This window comes from Vanacampus margaritifer, chromosome 2 (genome assembly GCF_051991255.1).
Source record: "Vanacampus margaritifer isolate UIUO_Vmar chromosome 2, RoL_Vmar_1.0, whole genome shotgun sequence".
NCBI classification, from domain to species: Eukaryota; Metazoa; Chordata; class Actinopteri; order Syngnathiformes; family Syngnathidae; genus Vanacampus; species Vanacampus margaritifer.
Genome location: NC_135433.1, coordinates 46,390,107 through 46,413,953, shown reverse-complemented (window position 1 = coordinate 46,413,953; position 23,847 = coordinate 46,390,107). Strand labels below are relative to the sequence as shown.

The 23,847-nt window shown below is 39.6% G+C and overlaps 1 protein-coding gene across 5 annotated transcripts in view; it reads right to left on the bottom strand.

Moving 5' to 3' along the window:
- The window catches only part of LOC144044811 (uncharacterized), a 39,734-nt gene that overhangs the window by 13,264 nt on the left and 2,623 nt on the right, over positions 1–23,847 (bottom strand). For 2 of the 5 annotated variants that reach the window (XM_077559448.1, XM_077559452.1), the window contains 14 exons: positions 23,206–23,343; positions 23,078–23,136; positions 22,951–23,006; positions 21,093–21,296; positions 18,408–18,504; positions 18,115–18,246; positions 16,327–16,512; positions 16,163–16,225; positions 15,934–16,082; positions 15,322–15,436; positions 15,071–15,216; positions 12,533–12,639; positions 7,560–7,664; positions 4,296–4,430 (listed from right to left, as the gene is read on the bottom strand). In XM_077559448.1, the coding sequence (XP_077415574.1) occupies positions 4,354–4,430; positions 7,560–7,664; positions 12,533–12,639; positions 15,071–15,216; positions 15,322–15,387 (501 nt within the window). In that variant the 5' untranslated portion in view covers positions 15,388–15,436; positions 15,934–16,082; positions 16,163–16,225; ... (5 more) ...; positions 23,078–23,136; positions 23,206–23,343 and the 3' untranslated portion in view covers positions 4,296–4,353. Of the gene's footprint in view, positions 1–4,295; positions 4,431–7,559; positions 7,665–7,814; positions 7,906–12,532; positions 12,640–15,070; positions 15,217–15,321; positions 15,437–15,933; positions 16,083–16,162; positions 16,226–16,326; positions 16,513–18,114; positions 18,247–18,407; positions 18,505–21,092; positions 21,297–22,950; positions 23,007–23,077; positions 23,137–23,205; positions 23,344–23,847 lie in introns of all 5 variants that reach the window. The other 3 variants (XM_077559453.1, XM_077559450.1, XM_077559451.1) reach the window with 3 other exon arrangements.

Sequence of the window (23,847 nt, the reverse complement as noted above, 5' to 3'; positions counted from 1 at the left end):
AGTGAGTACTGCCTGCTCTGATGGCTCCTGCGCTGAGCTGTGACGGGTGACGGTGCGGTGCGCTTGAATACACCGGCTCTTTTGTCCTTCACACTCTGCAGCCCACTGATAGCTCCTCCCCACCCCGCCTCGAGCTGTGTGATGTGCCGGGGGTAGGGGGTGTGTACGTGTGTGTGTGTGTGTGTGTGTGTGTGTTCGGAGGCTAGGCCAATGAGACATGGCTACCCTCTGTAATGTCCGGACCGGAGCCATCAAAAAGCATGTCAGCAGTCTAAGGAGTGTGTGTAGTTTGTGTGAGGAGGAAACCACTTGATAGTATTTTCACAAGGTGGAAAAGCTCTAATCAAATCATTGTGTTAGCAAATATCCGGTAGATCAGCTCACTTTTGATGACAAACAGCAAATCTGCCTTTTGTGACCATTAAGAGGTTCAGGTAAGAGTGGACTTTCCCTTATACTCGCACGCTACCTGGCTCTGCGGTAACGTGGGACAAAATGATTCATCACTGTCCCTCTGTCCGCCGTGACCTCAGCTCACATGGCAGCGCAGATGAGACGCTGATTACGCTCTAATTGAAGATCCTTACGTCTCAACCTTGCGGAATCTGCAGCTACTCGTCCGCATGAGAGGCGGAGGGCTGTTCGGCTGCCAAAAAAAGTCCCATTTTTTAATGTAACGTGAGCTTATGTCCGACACACGAGGTCAGCGGCATAAGCACCCAAGCAGACTCAGCATCATCTGCAGTATCTCAGTATCAGTCCGAGTGGACGGAGTGGAGAAGGGTCAATGATGCAAGGGAAACAATCTGACAAAAATTGTATTGTATGTAAAGAATGATCCAAAAGGATGTTTTTAATACTCAGTTTAGTGTATATTTGGGTTGAGGCCTGCAGTTATGGGAGTAATTTATCTCAGCCGGTCACAATAAATATAGACTTGGTTGGAGAAAAGTCATCAAGCTCATTATTTGAATCTGTGTTCTGCCACATACTCGAGCATGGGCACGTCCTCCATTTAAGAGATGATGCGGCTTTCAGCATTTACACAGGAGTGATCATGGCTGTGTTTTCTTTTACTTTGAGACAAGATTTAGAAGTTTGTGTTTTTTCTTGTTGTGTATTTAACTCTTTGACTGCCAGACGTTTTCAGAAAAGGGATGCCGTGGGTGGCAGCCGATTTAAGCATTTTGACTGATCTTTCAAGGTCCACAGAAAATTTTGTGTTTGGACTATGGAAACACACATACTACCAAATGAAAGATTGGACTCTCATCTTTCGTGTTTCTACCTTATTCCGTTTTTCAGTAATCAACAATAGAAAATGGTTAGTTTCACCCAAATGCTCTGTTTTGAAACAAAATACGGAGAAATCAAGCTTTTTGTGAAACGATGTTATTTCATGCACTCTAGTGAATTTGACACCTTTTTTTTCCATGAATGATGCCACAAACACCTAAACAGTGCTTTACTTCTGTAAAACACTACCACCAACAATGAAAAAGTGTTTTTTGATAGCAAAATACGTTTATTTACATTCAACAGTGTAACAATTTGACAAAACAATTTGGCAAACTATTTACAAATGTGTGCAACCGTGGTACTACTTACAATTATGTGGATGTTTCAAATACAGTTTTTCTTTTTGTAACACTCCCCTGCGTGCAAGGGGACGCAGCAGGATTTGCACAACAGATTAGTTTCACTGCGATTGCAGACGCTACACTTTTTTGCTGGCTTTTTTTTCCAGGGAATAGCAAGTATATACCGCAGTGTGTGTTTGGCCATGTTGCCATCAAGCCTACTCTCAGGATCAGGATACGGCGACGTTACGGTGGTGTTACGTCTGGCTTCCTCATGTCCTTCAGTTCCTATACCGGGTTTTAAGAGATGTTCTGATCCATCGTATCCACTCCATTCATGGTGGCATCGTAGTCCAGAACCAGTGTCTTCTCCGTGATCAGACTGTACCCACTCCTCCGATGAATATGCATTGGACTCGGGGCACTCTTCGTCGTCCGATTGAACATCCGCCTGAGCTGAAGTGCTCGGTTGTGCTCCGCGTTTTCCGGCGTTAGCATCGCTAGCCGGTGAGGTTTTATGACGTGATCATAGCCGCCGCGTCAACGCTTCCAACTTCGGCGTCAACCTCGAAGTCACCATCATCATTATTTTCATCGTCGTCATCAATGTGCTCTTTAGCACTGGTTGATGCTTCTCTTCTTTGAAAAAAACGATCAAGCGTGAGCTGCTTCCCACCGGTCGGCATTTTTGCTTTCTCAGCCATTGTCCCCTCAACACTCTAGCTCCGCCTCACGTCTTCTACTGACGCCTACCCGATCTTGTCCAAAGAGAGTCATCGCTGCCATCTAGGGGCCAAAAATAGTCATTATACTAACTAGATCTGCTTGATACTTTCAGCACAGCTGGCCAAGGCTTTCCTCCACCCGTTTCCAAAAAAAACCCCAAAAAACTTGGTGAACGTCTTTTAACGTCTTTGGCGCTCCTCCGTAGGATTTTACTAAACGTTATTTAACGTTTTTGGCAGTCAAAGAGTTAAGCAGCCAAAACGACAATTAGTATTTTTAATTTGCAAACAGTCCACTAAGAATGGAAATGCAAACTCAATAAAAACTTCTTTTTTTTAAGTGAGGTTCATTTAGTATCAGGTTTTGTTAGTACTTCCACCTTTTGTTCAGAAATATACAGTACGCCTAAAAATGAAATCAAAAGCTTCAGCAATGATGACTATACCCAAACTCAAAATACCTAAAATGTCTTACAATAATATGTTCTATGTGACTCCACTAGTCTAAAAACGGTATTCCGATTAATATTGCGTTTGTGGAATATGAAGTAAGCAGCAAAATCCACCTGTTTTTATCCATCTCAGTGGACAGCCATTTTGCCACTTGTTGCGGACTTAAAGTGACATCACTTTTGCTCAAGGCTCGGGTAATGACCAATCACGGCTCAGTTTGTGAATGTCATATGACCAAACTCAGAAAACATGTGAGCTGTGATTGGTCATTACCTGAGCCCTGAGCAACTGTGATGTCATTGGATTTTGCTGCTGAACTCATATTTCACAAACACAATATTAATCAGATAATTGTAAAGAACATGTTTGACTTAACTTTCTCTTTCATAAAAACAAAAACACACGACAATAAAAGTGGTTTAGCACAATTGCTGTATGTTGTAGTTACACATTTGATTTAATGCTCTAAATCTAAAATGTGAAGCTGACATTCTCATACATTTGTCTTCCTTTACGTTTGCAACAATAACTAGCAGGATAAAATGATGTTTTCACCAAAGTAAGGCATTTCTATTTTAAATTAAAATCAGCATAATTCACGGTTAAATGGTAACTTTTGCCATTTGAATTTGACGTGCATACAGACTTGGTTCACTGACGCAAAACATTCATAATCCAAGGTTGTTGACACAAAGCAACGTCAATCATCTTTTCTCTTTACGATCCAAAATGAGGGAGGTAAGGTCTAAACCCGAAGTACAGTAAACCCATCCTCTATACATACATATATATATATTTTTTTTTAAATATTGTTTGTAGAATATTTTTGTTGTCCAATGCACCTGCTCTCTTCACATATTATGTAAGTTTAAAAGTGTTTTTATTGTTTGAAAATTGTGTTAAGAAATATATAAATGCCATAAAAACATGCTCAGGGTGTATTTACATGAGGTATTTCTTTTTTTTTTCCTTTGCTGGAGAGCTCAGTATTGTTCATTCGGTAATTTTACCGATTTGACATGTCATCATCATTGCTCTCTCTCTTTTATTTTTATTTTTATTATTATTATTTTTTTTGTATGTGGTACATGACGTATTTCTATGTGGCGGATTTTCACATGTGGTGAGATCTTGAACTTAATGGAGGGGGTTACTGTATGTGCACTGAATGACAGTTCTGGCAGCCAATGGAAATTGAGGGGATACGTAACCGGAATTTGTATGCAATTTGGAACACGTCTAGGCCATAAATTGTAAAGAACCGAATGAAAAATACTAAGTGCAACGGTAAATGAGTATGCTTTCATTCTTGTGCCGCGGTATGACATTGTGTTGTGCAAACTAGGTCATTGCCTGCCATTTGTAATCTTGAAATGTTGTATACTGAGAACCCTTTATATATATTTTTTTTTCATTGAGTGACACTGAAGATAGGATCCAGTAGAAAATCCTTGTCTGAGCAAAAAAGTTGAATCACTTTGTAGTGAATGGTGACAGTTTGCACTTTACTTGACATGCAGGCATACAAATACTGTACCTGGGCTGTTTTTATTTTCTGGTCGGCTTCTCGACAAAGAGCCTGGCAGCGGTCCAGTTCAGCCTCGCCGCTGAGGCTGCGTTGTCTGAAGTATTTCACCAAAGCTTTGTGCATCCTCTTCTGCAACAAAGAGAGCTAGGGGGAGAGAAGGCAGAGAAAAGGAATTGGTAAGGCAGGGAGAGGAAATTAATGGCAGTGTTCAAGAAGAATGATGGAGGGGAATAGAGAAAGCAGTCAATAGCCCATTCTGCAGTACACGGGCCTGACAGGAATTTCACAGTCTCTTGGTTTCTCTGCCCACTCGTGTGCACTCATCAGAATCCAGTCACATCTGGCTGCCAGGATGGGGGGTTAATTTTCTCTAAATGCTTCAGCAGTTTTGTTCTAGCTGAGGCAAACTCTGTGACTGCAAAGCTGATGAGTAAAATATTTCTACTTCACCCAGTTTAACTTTATACCAATCCCCTCAAGACATATTTTACACGTACACACGGAGCCATGAACCCCCCACCGAAGGCAGAAATTATTCCCAGCCTCTTGGAAAGGCATGCTGCTTGCTTTATTATTTGAACACAGTTTCACGCAAAAAGAGGTTTTCCATTGTGATTGATGACTTCGCAACCCCCCCCCACACCTTTACTCTTTCGACAAAGCTTATCATCACCTGGCAATGTGTCCTCCAATGCTGGGAAGTGAAGTGAATTAAGCTAAGTCATCAGCTCTTTCATGAAAGGCAATAACATGAAGGCTGATTAGGGTACCTTATTAAAAAACAAAGTAACAAAGCCATGCTATCATGCTCAATGTTGGGGAGGAGGGGGTATTTTATAATAGGAGCCGTTATATACTAATTTATTTTCGATGAGAAGTCACAATAGGGACAGGTATTTGATTGAAATTAGTTATGCAGCAAAAATCCAGCCGTTTCTATCCATCTCAGGCGGCGGCCATTTTGCCACTTGCTGTCGACTGTAGATGACATCACAGTTGCTCAGGGCTTAGGCAACGACCAATCACCTGTTTTCTGAGCAACTATGATGTCATTTTTACTCGACAAGAAGTGGCAAAATGTCCGCCTTCCAATATTGTTAAAAACGACTCGATTTTGTTGCTTAAACTCATATTCCACTAACGTAAAATTAACTAGAATATCGTATTTAGACTAGTGGGGCTGCATACATAACATATTATTGTCAAGACATTTTTTGGGGGGCGATTTCCCCTTTAACAGCAAACTTGTTGAGACAGAATCAACAGTGCCCCCGATGGTCATAGCCGAGTAAGGCACAGAATTTAAACAGATAGTAGCCAAGTGTTCATTCACTCAAATAAAGATATGGGCTGGCATATTTTTAAGATAAAAAAAAGTCTTTAAAGTCTCCATTTTATTAATTAAACGGAGCGACTGCTTATATGCTTTAGAGCTGCTGTTTTGGTTTGCAACAGTGGAATGGCCAGACCGATTAATCAGTTAACTATTTGATCTTTGTGTGTGAACAATTAGGGGAGGCGTCTATCTGAGTGGGCGTGGCATTTATGAAAGTTATGGCCACTATTTGGGAAAATACAGTGAAAAGTCACTTTTTGATTCAATTAGAAAGTTGGCTTGTGAAATTCTCAATTAACCATGTATCGAGAGGCCTTGTTTAACTTCAAATAGTCAGAATCCTCGGAATTTCAGCCACTCATCAGTACATATTGTCCCATTTCTGTAGTCCTCCATGAAAGCAGACCGTTTATCTTTGAGTTGAATCAAAGTAAGACATTTGCAAACAAATATTAAACTTTTTGCAGATTGTCTGACAGATGTTATGTACTAAGCCAGTAAACATAACCAATTTGTCTTTGTGGTTTCCGCGTGTCCTGTTTTTCAAAAAAGGGATGTAAATAAAAAAAAGTTTTGATCACAATCATCAATTAATTAAAAAAATATATATATTTTTGGCCAACAAGGGTTTTTATACAAATATTTACTGCAATTATCTGTTAGCTCAGTGAACAAATTGTGGTTGCGCTCGTAGAAACGGTTATTTTGGGGAACCTACCTTCCGTTATCAACATCATTTAGTCAGGCCATAGACTTGTCTGATAAAAAAAAATAAAAATAATGCTGCTATTCTGTGGCAACTTTAGGCAATTGCAAACCTTTCTGGGTGGGCATCAAATACTGACAGACTTTCACTTAACTCACTGCAAATAGCTGCACGCAAATAATGCCTTTATAAAGCATAAATTTCTGAATTGTAAATTTCTCCGTTGTTACTTGTCGGTGTTTGTCCAATGTTAATTTGTCGTATTGTGACAACATAATGGTTCATTTACAACGGTTCACCTCGATGGCACTCAATGTTGTTGGGATGCGGTTTTATTTTCACTGCATCGTTCTGCTGAATATCAAAGAGATTAATGCGAGGTGCTGATTTTCTGATCCCAACAACGGTAAAGGCTGTTACACAAGAAGCGCCTCGAGTCGAGAACAAATCAATTAAAGGCAGTGCAGTCTGTACATACATAAATGTGGCATGAAATTCTGGCGATCAAATGTTAGTAAAACAGCCCAAACGTAACAAGTCTGCAAGTATGTAAATTTGATTCAACAGGATACGTCTGAATCTACATGTTGACATAAGCTTGTTAAAAAAAACACACACACAAAAAAACTAAATTTAGGAATATAGCAAAGAAGCCAAGAGGCTTGTGTTGTAAGAGTGTCAAGTGGAGACAAACAAAAACGGTGGAGGGCTGAAGCCGGAGTAAAAAGAAATCAGGCTTTGATCACGAGCGTGGAAAATCCTGTCCACAGGATTTTATTTTTGCATGCATTTTGCACTTGATAACATTCATGCAGTTAGATGAGGAATTGCTCAAGTAAAGGTATTAGTCAGTTTTTTGGAACAAATAATATGTATTTTCTCATTGCGGGGAGAGCACATCCTCGTTGTGACATTAAAGCTGTCAAGTGCAATTCCATTCCGGTTAAATAGTGTCAGAAACTATAAAGATTAAACAGGGGAGAAGCACTTGTCTACATCAAGACGTCTTCTAATGTTATTTTAGGATGTACCAAATTACATATAAATGACACCATCTTAAAAGCCAATTTAGCTACAATGAACCAACAAAAAATACAACTTTAACTATAAACTGTGATCTGCAAACAAATATATCAGTTGGACCACTAATGTATCCCATGTGGTCCATACAAACATTACAAAATACAACAGAAAAAAAACACTGGGGTAACCTAACGTAAAGAAAACGTACCTGTGTGTAAGAAACCAAAAGATCTTTGCGCACGAGGAGCTTGTGAAGACCCTCGTACTCGCTGGCCAGCTGCTCGTTTTCCCTCAGTGCAACTTGAAGCGCATCCTACACAGATTCAAATCAAAGTATACAAGTATTCATTTGTCATAATTAGATTTCAACTGGTTAAGAAGTAGCAGTAATGTGTTTTTGGAGGGGATAATTAGATTAAATATTGAGTTTGATGACAGCAAAGTGAACTAATAGCACGTCTACCTCCGTCAGAATGGTTCAGGGTTGCTGGATTTCACTTTCCGTTCTTTTCTTTGATCCTTCCTCGGGTCTCCTGACGGCCTCACGACTCTGGCTGGAAGTGTTCGGTTTAGGTGAACGGTTTGGGATTTTTTAATAGGTTTTAGGTGAACTAATGAATACACACTCACACGCACGCACATACACATTCTCACCCACATACAAAATAAAAATTAATAAAAAATACATATATAAAAAAAAAATAAAAAAAAAAAGAGAGCAATGATGATGACATGTCAAATCGGTAAAATTACTGAATGAACAATACTGAGCTCAAAAAAAAAAAAAGAAGAATGGTTCAGGGTTCAAATTTTGATTTGGGCCTGTGTGGAGTTTGTAAGTTCTCCCCATGCTTGTATGCGCTATCGCTAAAATGTGCACGTTAGATTACGTGAATACTCTAAATTGTGTGTTTGAATGGTTATATATTGGTATATTGGTATATATGGTTATGTGCCCTACAATTGGCTAGCAACCAGTCCAGTATGTAACCCATCTCGCACCCAAACTCAGCTGAGATTGGCTCCAGGTGAGTTTAATAAGGTCAAGTGCTCAAGAAAATGGATGACTGAATAATATTGTTCAAGGAATTTGAATAAATAATCAATGTACAATGAGGCGGCGTGGCTCAGTGGTAGAGTGACCATCTCCCAATCCCAGAGGTTGTGGGTTCGATCCCATGCCATTGTGACCATGTTAAAGTATCCTTGAGTGAGATACTGAACACCCCCAGTTGCTCTTGATGCCGCATCATGAATAGTCGAATGTAAAGCGCTTCAACCAAAATGATCTTCTCTCATTACATATGACCAAACACAAAAAAATTGTAGGACTTAACACAAATGTGTTTTCCTTTTTTCTTTTCCAGTCTTCCTTTTATTTATTTTTTATATCAGCAATACCTATAAATGGCCACTTGGTAACAGTGTTGCTCAGCAAACACCTTCTGATCGATCTCTATTATGTGACTTTAAAGGGTGAGTAGTTTTACTTTATTTCAGCTGTCTTTTTTTTTTTTGGCCTCTTTTGTAAGGCAGTTAGGAATGTCCGACTGTTTTGCATACACAGTTCAAGATTTTACGATGGCAACAGTTTAAGACAATTATTTACTATGGGGGAAAATGTCAGACCAAAGTAAGAATAGCACACTAGAAGAGAGAGAAAAGAAAACATTAACTGATGTTTTTGCTTTTTTTTGTCTAAGATAAGAAACACACTGCCTGAGTTCACTTGATGCGAGTTGAAAACTTGCTGAGGCAGCACAATGCACAGCCCAGATGCAAATGTGTGCAAATATGTGATGCACATTAGACAAGTAGGCCATACACATACGATGACGGCAAGTATGATCACATTTGAAGGTTTTGCCATATCAAAGTTTGTCTACAATACAGAGATAATGTACGGCTAATTAAGTATATGCAGAAAAGCTCTCAAGTGTGGCGTCTGTCTACATGTTTCCGCTAAATATTTAAAGTCTACCTGGAGACATAATGGAGTGTGTCCCCCTATAGTAAAAAGCAAACAGCACAACAGTGATGATGAGTTGAACCCAGCAGAAAGGGGGCCTGTAAACATGACAAATGCCTGCCATTGATTTTGGGTTTAATTACTCCGTGCAGCTCTGACAAAGCCCATCTGACGCCGTTGTGAAATGTAAATGGAACAAATTACACTTGGTTGCGCAGAAGAAACTGATAGCGTCGGCAGTTTGCATTGTTTACTCGCTAATACCGAAATATGCGCATTAAGGAGCGAGGAAAATGAAGTGGAACCTCCAAAGTGGAACACGATCCATTCTGTGACGCAGGTTGCCTTCAAAGTTGGGCTTGTTACAATAAAAACATTTCCCATAAGAAGTCATTTGAACTTATTAATTGGTTGCAGGCTCATCATAAAACCTTTACTATCTCTACAGGCAATGTTTTAAGTTACTTTTTAATACGCTGACCTGTCACACAAGCATAAAGTAGAAATTAAACACTGTGCAATTAAATTAAATGCTGTACAACTAAACTTAAGTAAAACCACTCACCATTTGAAGATGCCAGACAGTCACATGACATCATGCTCGTCATTAACCACTGTACTATTTTCGTTGGCATCTGCTTGGTAAATTGAATGATTGCACTGAACAGGCAGAATATATTTGGCTTTTCCATCCACCTCCGAGCAGTAATGGTAAGTACAGCATCTTATTTATTTATATTATTTTAATGCATTTAATGATTATTTTTATCCAAAGTATTTTTATGTAAATTTCCAACTTACGAGGAAATTTGGGTAACATCGCCAGCGTAGGAACGGAACTCGTTCGTAACTTGAGGACTCCATGTCTCACAATTTTCCTTTACTATACTGTAACTAGTACCCTTTACCAAAAAACAAAACAAAAAACAAGAAAATACAAAACACAAATCCTTTGGATGGTCACTGAGCTGAAGTCTCATGGGAATTTCTGACGTCTCACATGAGGTCACACATGATGATAGTTTGAATTCTTAGGAAGTGCAGTTTTCCAGAAAAGTTGAGTTTAATTTAAAATTAGAAATGTTCGATACCACTTTTATTCAGTCCGATAACAGTGAAAGCACTCAATTTTTGAGTAGTCACTGATACCGATACCAAGTATTTGTACCACTTGAGGTGTCAGGCGATTAAAATTTGTAATCATAATTAATCACATAAATTCAATAATTAATTGCAAATTTTTATATCAATAAATATTTGTTCTAAGTTTTAATACTCTTGTTAACATAAAAGTTGAAATAAATGTTAAAGTAATATAAATATGGCTGCATCTTTTAGTCATTGATACAGTAATTTCATAATAATTCATAAAATTGAGTTAAAATTAAAAAAATATATACTGTACTGTAAAAAAATGAGTGTGATACTGATTTGTGTTGAAGTCATTTTTCTGCCACGAGATGGCATAATTGGATAATGGCAGCATTGCATTTGTAAGACGTTGGTGACAGCTCAGTGCATTTTTGTTTTTATTTAATAAGGGCTATCTAATCTTTAACTGTTTAACATGAAGTCACTTGTGAGATTCTGCACATTTTTTAAATTGTCAAATACAACTTGACCCCAGTCTCCACAAACATATGCATTATTATTAAATTTATTACTGCTAAATTTTGACGTGGACATGTTTGCTGCGTTGCGACTGGAATTCCCCCAGTACAAGCTTTCCAAGTAAGGGGTAGCCATGAATCATGCATTTAAAAAAAAAAACGTGGCTTTAAAGGAACTTTAAATTAACTCAAACAATTAAAAATGAACACCCTAATTTTGACACTCCTCAAAAAAATATATATATTTTTTTTTAAAAAAACAATGGCCAATAATTTTAAGACTTACTGTATATAGCCCAATATAACATCCATCCGGCCATCCATTTTCTGAACCGCTTATTCCTCACAAGGGTCGCGGTGGTGCTGGAGCCTATCCCAGCTGGCTTTGGGCAGTAGTCGGGGTACACCCTGAACTGGTTGCCCCCCCCCCCCCCCCCAATATAACATTTTCCCTCAAATTTTCAAACTGATTGCTGTTCAATTCATATTCCACAAACACAATATTAATCATCTTTAGATTAGTGGGGCTACATAGAATGATGATTGTAGTGCAAAGTTTTGGGTTGGCTGCCCCTTTTAACTCGCGAATTCCCATATTTTCTTTTTTTTAAAGATCAACTCTACATTTCTATGATTGTGCGTGTTCCAGGATGTACAGCGTCTGTCACCCAAAAGACAGCTGGGATGGGATGCAGCTCACCCACAACCCCTAATGAGGAAAAGCGCTATGGAAAAAATGGATGGATGATTATTTTTATATGCAACTAGAGGTTAAAAATGCTAATGTAGATATCTCATGTGCTTTATTTGAGTCTGTGTGATTAAAGTAACCAATTTACTTCTCGCGGCCGACTCTCATCTTTGTATTTGCCGGGGACTATTGTTGTGGCATCAAATTTTGTCAAGTGCGAAGACGAAAGCCTTTTCTTTGCTTGGCTAACTCTTATCTGGCTAATGGGAGTTGTGTCTGTGCGACTTCTAATTCTTAAATTGTCTCACACCAACAACTTCCTTAAAGTTGCTGCACTTGGATGCGTGCCGGCTTAAGCTCCATTGCCTTTTCTTGTTTTGAACTAATGCATTCTTGATCACCGTTTAATGAAACTATATACCACATGGCGATTTCACATTAGATAAGCCATGTGAAACCCCCATCAGCAAAGAGGGCTCTGGATGGGGCTGATAATCCTGCAGATGAAAACCTTACAATGAACAGGGCTTCCTCTGGCAATTCCCGGCGTTTTTAAATCCCAAATACAAATTATATGTTTATCCCGAAGCGGTGTCGGCCCACAGGTAACAAGCAGCGCGGGGCTCGCGGCATCTCCCTGGGACACGCATCATCAAATACATCCAGACAAAAGACTATAACAACTGTGAGTTGTCATTTGTGGGAAAAGCACTTAAACAAGATTGACCATGGCTTGTAGCTTTAATTGCCCACAGCTCTTTTGTCTGCATCTTGAGGGGGAAGCATTGTAACGAGCAATGTGCAAATCCACAAACAAACACTGTTTGTTTGTTGTTGGGTTTTTTTTTTGGTCCTGTCAGTATTTGACACTATATGTCATGTGCTTAATTGTCGGCGTGATGTTGCGTCACCTTGGTTTTTTGAGTTTGTGCCTCCGCGTGGATCGCCGCGTTCGTCGTGGTCGCTCATTATGGCAGCAGCTGAGTCCCTTTTGAACTCCTCCATGTAGAAAGAAGCCCTGATGGGAAAAATATAGCATGAAATGTTAAGTGGGTTCCAGAATGAAAGCCATCGTGGCACTTTTTGCGTTTGTGTCCAATAATAATGCTTACAAAACAATCAAGGATGTGTCAGGTATCGATTAAAATTCAGTAGGGTAGGACAGTGGACACTTAAAAGTCAGGTGATTAGCCTGATTGAACAGAAGACTAGAATTTAAAATTATTTAAAGTTTGACTTCAGATAGTTCAGCCATGTTCCAGGTCTCAATAAAAATGTAATTTTTGCTTGCTTGGTTTGTGCCTAATACCATTTAAAAAAAACGGAAATCATTTTTGGTTTGACGCCTGAAATTATGAATGTTTGTAGATGGTACTCATTTAAGGTTTGACCTCAGCTAACTAGGCTTTAGTCATATATCCTTCAAAACTAGGGATGGGCGAGTCGTTGAAAGGACTCAAAACCTTTCATTTTTCTTTCTCTTTTTTTTTTTTTTTTTACAAAAAAAGCTTTTCCTGGCTGATTTTAATTTTGTTGTTGTTAAACTGTATATTTTTTTTAACAGATTTTTAATTGACAATTTTATCTACTCTGTGCTTCCATTGCTTTTATATTGTTGCCTGTGATATGCATGTGTTAAATAAAATCTAATATTATTATTATTATTATCATGATCATTATTATTGTTACTATTATTATTATTAGTATTACTGTTACCGATACCAGCCTTATTTTAAGGTATCGGTACTCATGACAGTGGCCGCCCCCTTATGGCCGTTTTACAATCAGTAGCTAGAAGTTAGAAGAATAGAAAATTGCCATTAATTTCATGCAACTTTAAGGGAAATGCTATATTGTTGTTTTTTTTTCATTTTTGAAATTGTATTTTTATTTTGGTATTGGTATCTGTGACTACTCATGAGTTGAGTACTCATACTGGTACTGGTCTGGAAAAAAAAGTGGTATTGAGCCTCCCTATTCAAAAACAATAGGATATTTAGCCATGGCTAGACCCTGGAAGTGCATCTTCCCTTCGGATAGTCCGCTGATTTGGCTGCTTTAGAGTGTCTGATTGTCAGCCCTGAGTGTATGCACGCCACAGAGAGAAGATGGATAGAGGGGGGGGGGGGGGGGGAAATCAGACGTTGACAGCCAATGTGTAAGACAGTGACTCTGAGCTAGTGTGACGCTTTGGAGCGACTCGTCATAGCATGGAAAAGTAACCCGACGGGATATATTAGCAAAGTGGCATCCATTTTTCTCGGTCTTAGTAGTAGTATTTGATTGACACAGTTGAGGGGCGTGGCTTCAGTACACAGCAGGCACACCCAGAGAGCTTAAGAGTGGAGAAAGTAGGGGTGTGAATTGCCTCGTACCTGGCGATTCGATTCGTATCACGATTCATAGGTCACGATTCGATTCGATACTGATTAATCCCGATACAAATCTATAAATTGAATATTGCGATTTTAATTCAAATTTAGAAAATAATAATCAGTAAACTTGTACATGTACACTGTAAGATTTGTATGAAAATGTATTTATTTAACTGAAAATTCAGGTTGCAGTCTGTTTCATGTTTGAACGGCACTGAAATAAAAATATTAAGGCTTAATGTTCCATTAATATAACATTCTTCCATGCTTACTGTGTGAATCCTAACCCTAAGTAAGACGTTTTGTTGAATATTCCCATAAAAAAATTGATGTTTAAAAATCGATTCGGCCGCATATTGAATCGATTCGAGAATTGTGCGCTGTAATATCGCGATATATTGCCGAATCGATTTTTTCTAACACCCCTAGGAGAAAGTAACTTGATTTTTTTCCCCCACAATTTCAAAGCTTCATTTAATGTAATTGCCAATTTTTTTTATTATCATAATTTGGCAGGGTTGTTAACAACACTCTTCTTTGAGAAGACTGAAATCAGATAGCTTGGCTAGCTTATGTTAGTTCTTGCTTTCGAAAACCCCTAAAATGTGTAAGGATGCGCAGAGGGGCCAACAACAGTGGTACATTCACACTGCAGGCAAATGCGACCCAGATCGGATTTTTTTTGCCCAAATGCAACCTGTATCTGACTTTTTTATGTCTCAATTCCGATTTTTTCATATCCGACCTGGTTCACTTTCATATGTGGTCCTAGATCGGATATGTATCCGAATTTTTGCAATGCGACCGCAGTCTGAACGGCCAGGTCGCATATACCCAACCTCGACGTCATCAAAAGTCCAATATGATTTATTATTTCTACGAATCTTCTTCTGCGCATGTGGATCACTTTGGGGATGCATTACGTCCAGACAGCAGACGAGACTGAGGTCACAAAAAATAAGTAATGCGAACGCTTACTCAAAAAAATCGGATTTCACCCAAAAAATCGTAATTAAGCATTAAGAACTGCAGTGTGAACGTAGCCCATGTTATTAGTTTCCATCTTCTACTTACTGGAGTTTTGCCATTGCTTCAGACATGCATCCAACATTTTCTTCCATTGTATCCGAAGCATCTTCGTATTGTTCGCACTTCTTTGTGAGGTCACCAATCCTGCCAATTATGTTGTCATATCGCCTTGTCGTGGCAGACTGGAGCTCCTGTACACAAAGAATATACATAAGAATAGTTGCCACTCACTTTCTCATCAACAAGTGCTACAGAATGAGCCCAGTTGAGCAAGTGTGAGACGTATCTTTTTTTACCTCGGCAGCTGTCAGTTGGCCACCTTTCAGTTCTTCATTTCTTCCCAGTCCAGCGAGAGCGTCCATGTGCTCCCGCTGCGTCTGCTCGGGCTTGTTGTGTCAACTTCTTGACATTCTACAATCACAAGAACACTCTGAGTCAATGATTGTTATTTTATGAAAAGTTTGTAGTTGGTGTAGGTGTTGCAGAACCTCAACTTGAAGTTTTTGGTTGACAAGATTTGAGCTTGTTTGTTTGGTGTTGGTGCAGCTCGTCGCTAATGTTTACACACTGACGCTGATTGAATAAATACAAGAATGATGGTCAAACCACTACAAATCATATTTGCATTTGGTGCCTGGAGCTTGAGTGGACATTTACCAAGTAAAGCCACAAAAATTTAAATTGAGGTTTTATTTTAATTAAATTAAATTTATTGTATTTTTATTTTTTTTCTGGAGAGCTCAGTATTGTTCATTCGGTAATTTTACCGATTTGACGTGTCATCATCATTGCTCTCTGTTTTTCTTTTTTTTTTGTATGTGGGTGAGAATGTGTATGTGCGTGTGTGCGTGCGTGCGAGTGTGTGTGTATTCATTAGTTCACCTAAAACCTATTTAAAAATCCCATACCGTTCACCTAAACCGAACACTTCCAGCCAGAATCGTGAGGCCGTCAGGAGACCCGAGGAAGGACCAAAGAAAGGAAAGTAAAATCCAGCACCGACCAGACACCACCCACCAGGCCACCAACCAGAGTCCTTCACCAACCCCAGAGACATCTAAATTCCAACAAATCAGGGAGACCTTTAAATTTAGGTTTTAAACAGAGACCAGCAGAGGACTTGGCCATTGCCATTACCTTAAGTTCTTCCAGCACAGTCTTCTGACCCGTCAGCTCATTTCACAGCATTTCCATTTCTCCCTGTAAGGAACAAAGAAAGGAATCCACAAGAGAGTGCTGAATTTCCCTCGACACTCACGCAAGAGATGTATAACAGGTTACGGGGCAATGCCTCCACTGACCCTGACCCGCCGTTCTTCCGTGAAGGTGAGCCGCAGCCGCTGCTTAAGCTCCGCCCGAGTGACGCTGTGCCGGGCCTCAATTCGAGTGATTCGCCCGGCGGGCTTTTTCCCGTTGCTCGCCAATGGAGGCAACCTTATGGAGCATCTGCTTCCTTTCCTCGCACATTTGCCTCACTGGCCGTCTGGCTAGATGGAGGGTGAACACATACAGTTAGGTGCGGAGGTTTGACGATTTTTGCCTAATGGATTTGAAATAAAACTATCAAATGTGATTTAAGTGGCAACTTTTTGCTTTAAATTAAAACGTTTCATACACACAAAAAATAGTCTTTACGAATTGCAGCCATTTGATGCAGCAGTGCTTTCATTTCCTGGGGCTCAAGAAGTGTTTGGATAAGAGACATAATTTCAAATACAAGCATCATTTTTATGACTTGGATCATAAGGCCAGGCAAAAAGTACAGTATCTTCAGGGAGGAAAACTCAGATTTGAGTGCTTATGGACTTCAGGCAGTCAAAACAAAGAATTGTCATCTAAAAATTAAAAATGATGGTTTATTTAGAATCATATCATTGCTGTCGTATTTTGTGACTGCTTTTAGTCTTCACTTCAATATGTTGACGGTGTAGTTCAACGGTCTAGTTCAAACTTGAATTTTAGACAACAACCTTAGGTGCACTGGAAAACCAGATCAAGCATAGGAGCTATTAGCATAGGAGCTATTAAAAAAAAAGCAGTGGGTGGTGTCTGGTCGGTGCTGGATTTCACTTTCCTTTCTTTTCTTTGGTCCTTCCTCGGGTCTCCTGACGGCCTCACGACTCTGGCTGCAAGTGTTCGGTTTAGGTGAACGGTATGGGATTTTTTAATAGGTTTTAGGTGAACTAATGAATACACACTCACACGCACGCACGCACACGCTCACCCACTTCCAAAAAAAAAAAAAAAAAAAGAGCAATGACGATGACATGTCAAATCGGTAAAATTACCGAATGAACAATACTGGGCTCTCCAGAAAAAAAAAGCAATACAAATATCAAATGCTCACTTTTGATTGACATAGTCACTGACATTAATTTAACATGTTTATTAATGTCTTTTTTCTTCAAAGTCATGTACAACATCACTGCATCATGCGGAAAGGTATTTTGACCATTTCACATAGCTAAATAAGTACAGCAATTTAATAGAAGATTTCTCATGATTATGCAGTGCAGTTGAATCACTCCTATTCTATAATGTTAAACAAAAAAGGCAGGATTTTGGATACAATTTTCTCCATTTTGTAGATTGAAGAGGGTCTTCTGCCCATATTTAGTCATAACTGTTTTAATTTATTTATTTCCTCAGTAGAACTTTTATCTGTGGATGTGTCTTTGTGAGTGATGTCGCAATTTCTGTAAAAGTGTCTGTAATCAATGAAAGTCTTATCTCATGTCCGGTGAACTCCAGGTGGGCTGTTTGGAGGGGGCGTTGTGGTACCGCCCCTTCAAGATAGTATACGAATGTTTTGAATCCGCTGTAACTTCGCACTTGCGAGAGGCTGCCACCATTGTTGGGAGCTTGCTTGTGCCCAGAATGTTCTGTAGAAATAAAACCTTCGAAGGAACTGTTCACCGATCTCCAGCCTGTATTCGGATAACCAACATTCTCACTAGCCGAAAGAAAACGAACACGCGAAGAAAATGATTATTTTCTTCAACAAGATGTAGCAAATAAAGTGTTAATTGAGTGTCTATATCGCCTCAAAATTCAGAGAATGCTATCTAACTTTCCACTTTGTCATGTACCTTTTGGCTATTTGATGGTTCAAGTTTGATGGTTTCACTTTGTTTTCAAGCTCTGCGTTCTCTTGACGGACACAAGCAAGTGTGTTACGTTTTGACTGAAGCTGCTCTTCTCTCTGCTTCTCCATGAAGTTTCTGCGGGAGTTTCAAACAACGTGTTTAGACAAGGCAAGTACAACAGAGTCTTGTCTTAGTGGGAATTATTTCAAAGTACAGCAGTAATAAAACTTTGAAAATAAACATCCTAAAATGAATGTGCAAAGTCACCACAGGTGTGTTATCATGACAGTACTTACAGTCTTCTCAATTTCCTGCTGAAGTGCAACTACTTTTTTCTTTTAGCGTCTTACTGGGTTGTATTTCCACCTGAATTTTGTATTTTAACTGTGCAATCTGCAAATTAGAAAAAGAAAAACATGAAAATCTCTTGAGTTTCCCCACTAATACAATAAAACCTCCAAAATTGAACGCAACCTCTTTTGGGCTTCATATTTGGACCTAGTGTGGCTGTGGTGCACTATACAAAAAAATACAACAACAAAAAAAAGCCAAATAAAACATTTAACATGATTGTGGAATTCTAATTAGTTCCTCAAAATATGTATTTACTTGCTTAAAGTTGCACAGCCTTCGTGGGAAGAAGCGTGCAAACTTCACACAGGAGGGCTAGAACCAAAATCCGAAATCTGAACTGTGAGGAAGACGTGCAAACCACTAGCCCACCGTGCTACAACTTTGGAGGTTCCACTGCACACAATAAGATACCTGATTATTTTTCGCCATCTTCGATGCCGTCATTTGAGGCAAACGCCGGGTCACGGATGCGCACTCTTTCTCGGCATCCGCAATTTCAGCGCAGAGGCTTTTTTTCAAGCGTTTCCAAGTGGTTTAACTCTTCTCTGAGGTGACAAATTGTTTTGAAGGTAAGTGAATTAAAAACACGGTCGAGGAAAGGATGTGAAAGCCAAAGTAGGACGGCATACGAAAAACAAGCAATCACAACAAAGCAACTTTTTGGACTTTGACTTGTTTTAATTGACTTAAAGGGGACATGTTATGGGAAACTGAGTTTGTAATTGTTTGTATACAAATTGTTGGGTCTTCAGAGTGCCTGGCCACCCATCAAGTGTGAAATTAAACAACCAAGTACAGTAAATCTTTTGTTATCTTCCTCTTTTTGAAAACATGCCTGTGAACCGTTTTTGGATTTGGCCAAATTCTGATGTTAGAATTAGCCACTGATGCGCCATCCGTCTTCAATAGCGCCACAAAAAGTTGCTAGATTTGGAAAGATAAAATCCACTAGAGGGACTGAGTCACTACGTTGGAAATGCTGAGTAGCCTCTCGCTTCGTCACATGCCCTAGCTCCGCCCCCCATTCCCAACTACTAAATGAATCTCCTTAAATCACTTGAAATTGTTGCATTAGCCATTAGATCAAGATGCCACCAAAGCTATACTGTTGTTTCGGCACAAACGCAGAAACGGCAAGTATGAGTTTCTGAAAATAACGGAGGATTGGTTTCAATACAAATATTTGCATCACCAGGTAAATTTGTAAATGCCGAAACACAAATATGTGGAGGTGTCCAATAAATTTGAATGTACTAAAACAAAGTTTGTCTAAGTAGATGTACTGTTATCAAGCATCAATAAACAATCCTGAAACATTTATATCATTGAGAATCACATCTCTTCATCTACATTGGGTTGGATCGTTTCAACTCGAGCAATACAAGATCATTCTGTGTCTTTAAGTACACTGCGTTTGCCTTGAAGGAAGAAAAAAAGAGATCGATATCAAGAACTGAAAAACTGAAACAAAGCGTAAATGTGGCTGGATGTTACTTCCGCATGTGTTGTGTTGATTTGACTGATGATGCCCGTTTCCAAGTCCAGCGTCTCTCTCAGAGTGGCGGTTTGCGCTTTGACAAGACTGATGTTGTCGTCCAAGTGCCGATTCAAAAGCTCTGTGTGTGTGTCACTTCCCCCTGGACCTGCTCAAGTTTGTCCCTTTGCACTTTTAGCTGACACACAAGCTCAGAGACATGTTTAGCCCAGACCTCTTGTTCTGGACAATAAAGCAAACATTTTCACATTTGTAGTAGCGTTGCCAAGACGATGAAAGCACTGGAGCAGATCGTCTTAAGGAGAACACTATTTGTTCCGGGGTACTGGCCGAGTTCTGATTTTGAGGAAATAATGTGAGTTTACCCGTTACAGAGTCAAGAGACATATTATGGAAAATTGACTTATTAATGGCTTGTATACAAAAAAAAAGTTGGGTCTCTTGTGGAGTGCCTACCCAAACCAACCAAATAAATCTTTTCTCCGCCTAGTTCTTAAAATGTGTCTGTCCGCCACCAAGTTTAACTGCAGATGACATAATAAGCTAGACTGGGTGAAGCTTAAGAGCCACTTTCAAGTGACGATTGGAGTCCGGCTACACTGTCTACATCATGTCATGCAGAAACATCCACATCCCCAACGGGTGCGATGCCTGCTGTCATATTAAAGTCAAAAGGTAAGCAGAGCTGCACTTAGTATTGCTGGACTCACAAATTAGCATTAGCTAACAAAGTTAGCTTCTGAAAAGTAGCACGTCCTTAAATTCTCTGTGAAGCAGTCGACATGGTGGTGGGGTATTTGTGTTTTATGCTACTAAAATGCCGTGTAGTGTATGAAGTGCTGCCTACTTGAGTGAAAATACTCTGCCCCCCAACCCCCCCGAGTCACAAGAGTCAGGCTCCACTCCATTTTCATTGTGTGAAATCTGTCCTATGCCATTAGTCATGCAGATCATTGAGCATGGCTGTCCAAGTGCTCACACCAGACAACGCTGCCCCATCTTAAACACACCAATTTCAACAAGGCATGAAATGTGGTGTGTAAAGTGTACTATAAGTCTTGATATCTACGGTAAACCAATCTGTTTGTTTTTTTTTTAGAAAGGCAACTCTAATGTATCCTCATAAACTGACCTTCTTCAACAACACAATAGCACTCCGGTTGCCTCCACTGCGAAACTTTTTCAACTTTCTTCTGCAGACGTCTCTTTCTTCTTTTCTCTTTGACAAGGGCCTCGGCCGTACGCTGACGGTCGGCCTCCAGACGCTCAATAAGGTATGTGGCTTCTCCAAGGTTGTGGTTTATTTTTTTCAACAGTGGTGATAATGGACAGCTTCCTGCAGGGATGACAACACTTACAATAGTGTATTGTATGGTTGCAGAACATGACCACTGCAGCTTACAATTTTGAGCTGACATCGAAGCAGTTTGTCTTTGAATAGAGTATAAATCGTAAGGACAGTCAGACTTTGCTCATTGTATGTCACTTTGTTTTTTGTTTTGTTTTTAAAACAGTGACATTCTCTACGCCGCTTTTGTACCACAAACACAGGGAGAATCTGAAAACTCCAAAACAGAAGACCACGGCCAAGATTCTAACCCGAACACCAGAACTTGCAACAGTTCCATTTGTTTGAACATTATTTCCCCAAAACAAAATGTTTAAAAAACAATAAATAAAAAGAAGCCCTTCCTGGGCACTTAAAGAGCATACTTCTCTAATAGGTGCCACTAATAGCGTGTCTTGGCCAGGCTTTGGGAGTAACGGAATACATGTACTGGCATTACGTAATCAGAATTAAAAAAAAATTTTGAACTCTATTCCGTTACAGTACAGGAAAAAAAACATGTAATCAGATTACAGGTATTTATTAAAAATAGGGATTACTTCAAGGGATTTTCTACGATGAGAGAGAGAGCGAGAGAGCGAGAGAGCGAGAGAGAGAGAGGCTGCTCTTGTATTCGTGTTGATGTCGTGACTTCCAAACCCGCACGCGGCCCGTTTAAAAAGCTTCACAGACGAAAGGAGGAAGTTCCGACCGGCATTCACTGTTTGGAAATTTGCTGAAGGACCGATTTGTCTTTAACAAAGAAAATGTTTGATCTGAGAGTCCTGCGGCATGTTACGCTGAGATTCTTGCTAACCATAGGCATAATGTGAGTTACCTTCCAAACAAATCTCCCTCCCACCAATTCACTATTTAAACGCTTATACACAATATGCACGGCTAAAGTCGTGACTGGGAGAAAAGTTTTGTAGATGATATCACGCATGGTCAACCTCATATCAGTATTAGTGCATGCATGGGTGAAATAAGCTACCATTGGAAATGTTGCTTTCAAAAGCAAATTTTCTCCCCATTCCAGCAACATCTATCTATCTCTCTATCTATCTGTCTGTGAGGTGTGGTTGCTTTCAGTAACAGTTCGAAACACCATATGGCCTTCAATCAATCAATCAACCAACAAACCCATCTATTCATATATTTTAATTATAATCAAAAAGGATTTTTGCTATTTATAGGTTGTCTGGTCCCTATCACCCGCTAATAGCAGGGGCGCACTGTATAGAAATATATATTGTGGTTATATTTATTTTTATTTTGTCTTCATGAGCATACTTGGTGTTGGAGTAATCCAAAAGTAATCCAAAGTAATTAATTTACATGACTTTAATATCATGGTACTTGGAACACATTACTAACTACATTTTTTAGCAGGTAACTTGTAACTGTAATGGAATACATTTTAAAAGTAACCCTGGTCTTGGCTGAGATGGGTCAAATGCAGACGTCAAATTTTGAGTACTGGTATGTGACAAAGAAAAGAAAGAAAAAAAAGAGGAGCTTCATTGTCGGTTTCATGGTTCTGTTTCTATGTCATGCAGTGCCATTCTACAAAAAAAAACTATTTTTTGACACATTTCTTTTATTGTGTTGTGCCTAATGAAGTCACCTGCTGTGTTCAAAATCGCCACATGTCAAAATTCACCTCTTATGGTCATTGCAAAGCCCTCGACAATCAACTTGGCATCTTTGGTAGGGCACCTGCGGAGGAAAAAGTAATATTTTACTTCATAAAAATAAAAACATATGTTGCAAAAAAAGACGGCAATCACCTTGAAGCGTCGCCGTGTTGGTGATTGGCCTGGGGAGCGCGTGCCTGATCATTTCTAGTCTGGTAGGAAATAAAAGTCAGATTTTTTTGTGCTTTTTTGGGGGTCATTATTAGTTTGATTTAGTCTACCTGCTGCTGACGCCAGTTGTCCACCTTCCTGCGGAGCTCCTGGATATGGCGAACAGCTTTGCTGACACTCGGGCAGGGACTGTTGAGCAGTGCACAAGCGCGACGTCGTCCGGAAGAGACGGTCGACAGGCAGGCCTGCTTCATGAGAACATTGAGCTCTGTGAACCAGACTCGAATGTTTGTGTATCACAAACAAACACTTGTCACTATTTAATGAAACAAAGCCCCTTGAAATATACGTGGAGGTAGAACCATCGCAGCATGAACATCAGGAAGCAGCAGATGTAGTTGGAACAAACACTTGCTCTATTTGATTAATTTGACTCTGCAAAGTAATTACAAAAAATTATTTGGCTGTGAAACGTCTTCTGCAACTCCGTACTCTCACTTGGGAGTGTGGTCGTATAGACTGACATGTTTTGTTTTTGAAAGTGTCAGGGAGAGGAGCAAACTCCAGGAAAAGCCAAGGTGGGGAAAGGGCGCCATCTGGAGGTAAACAATACAAATAAGTGATGCATGGCAGACATTTTGAGCAATTTTGATCAGAAATATTTTACATGTACCCGATGAGGTCAAGCACTGTAGAAGATGAATGGATGGATTTATATTCAATACAACTCTAGAAAATTGCCTGTAGCCACC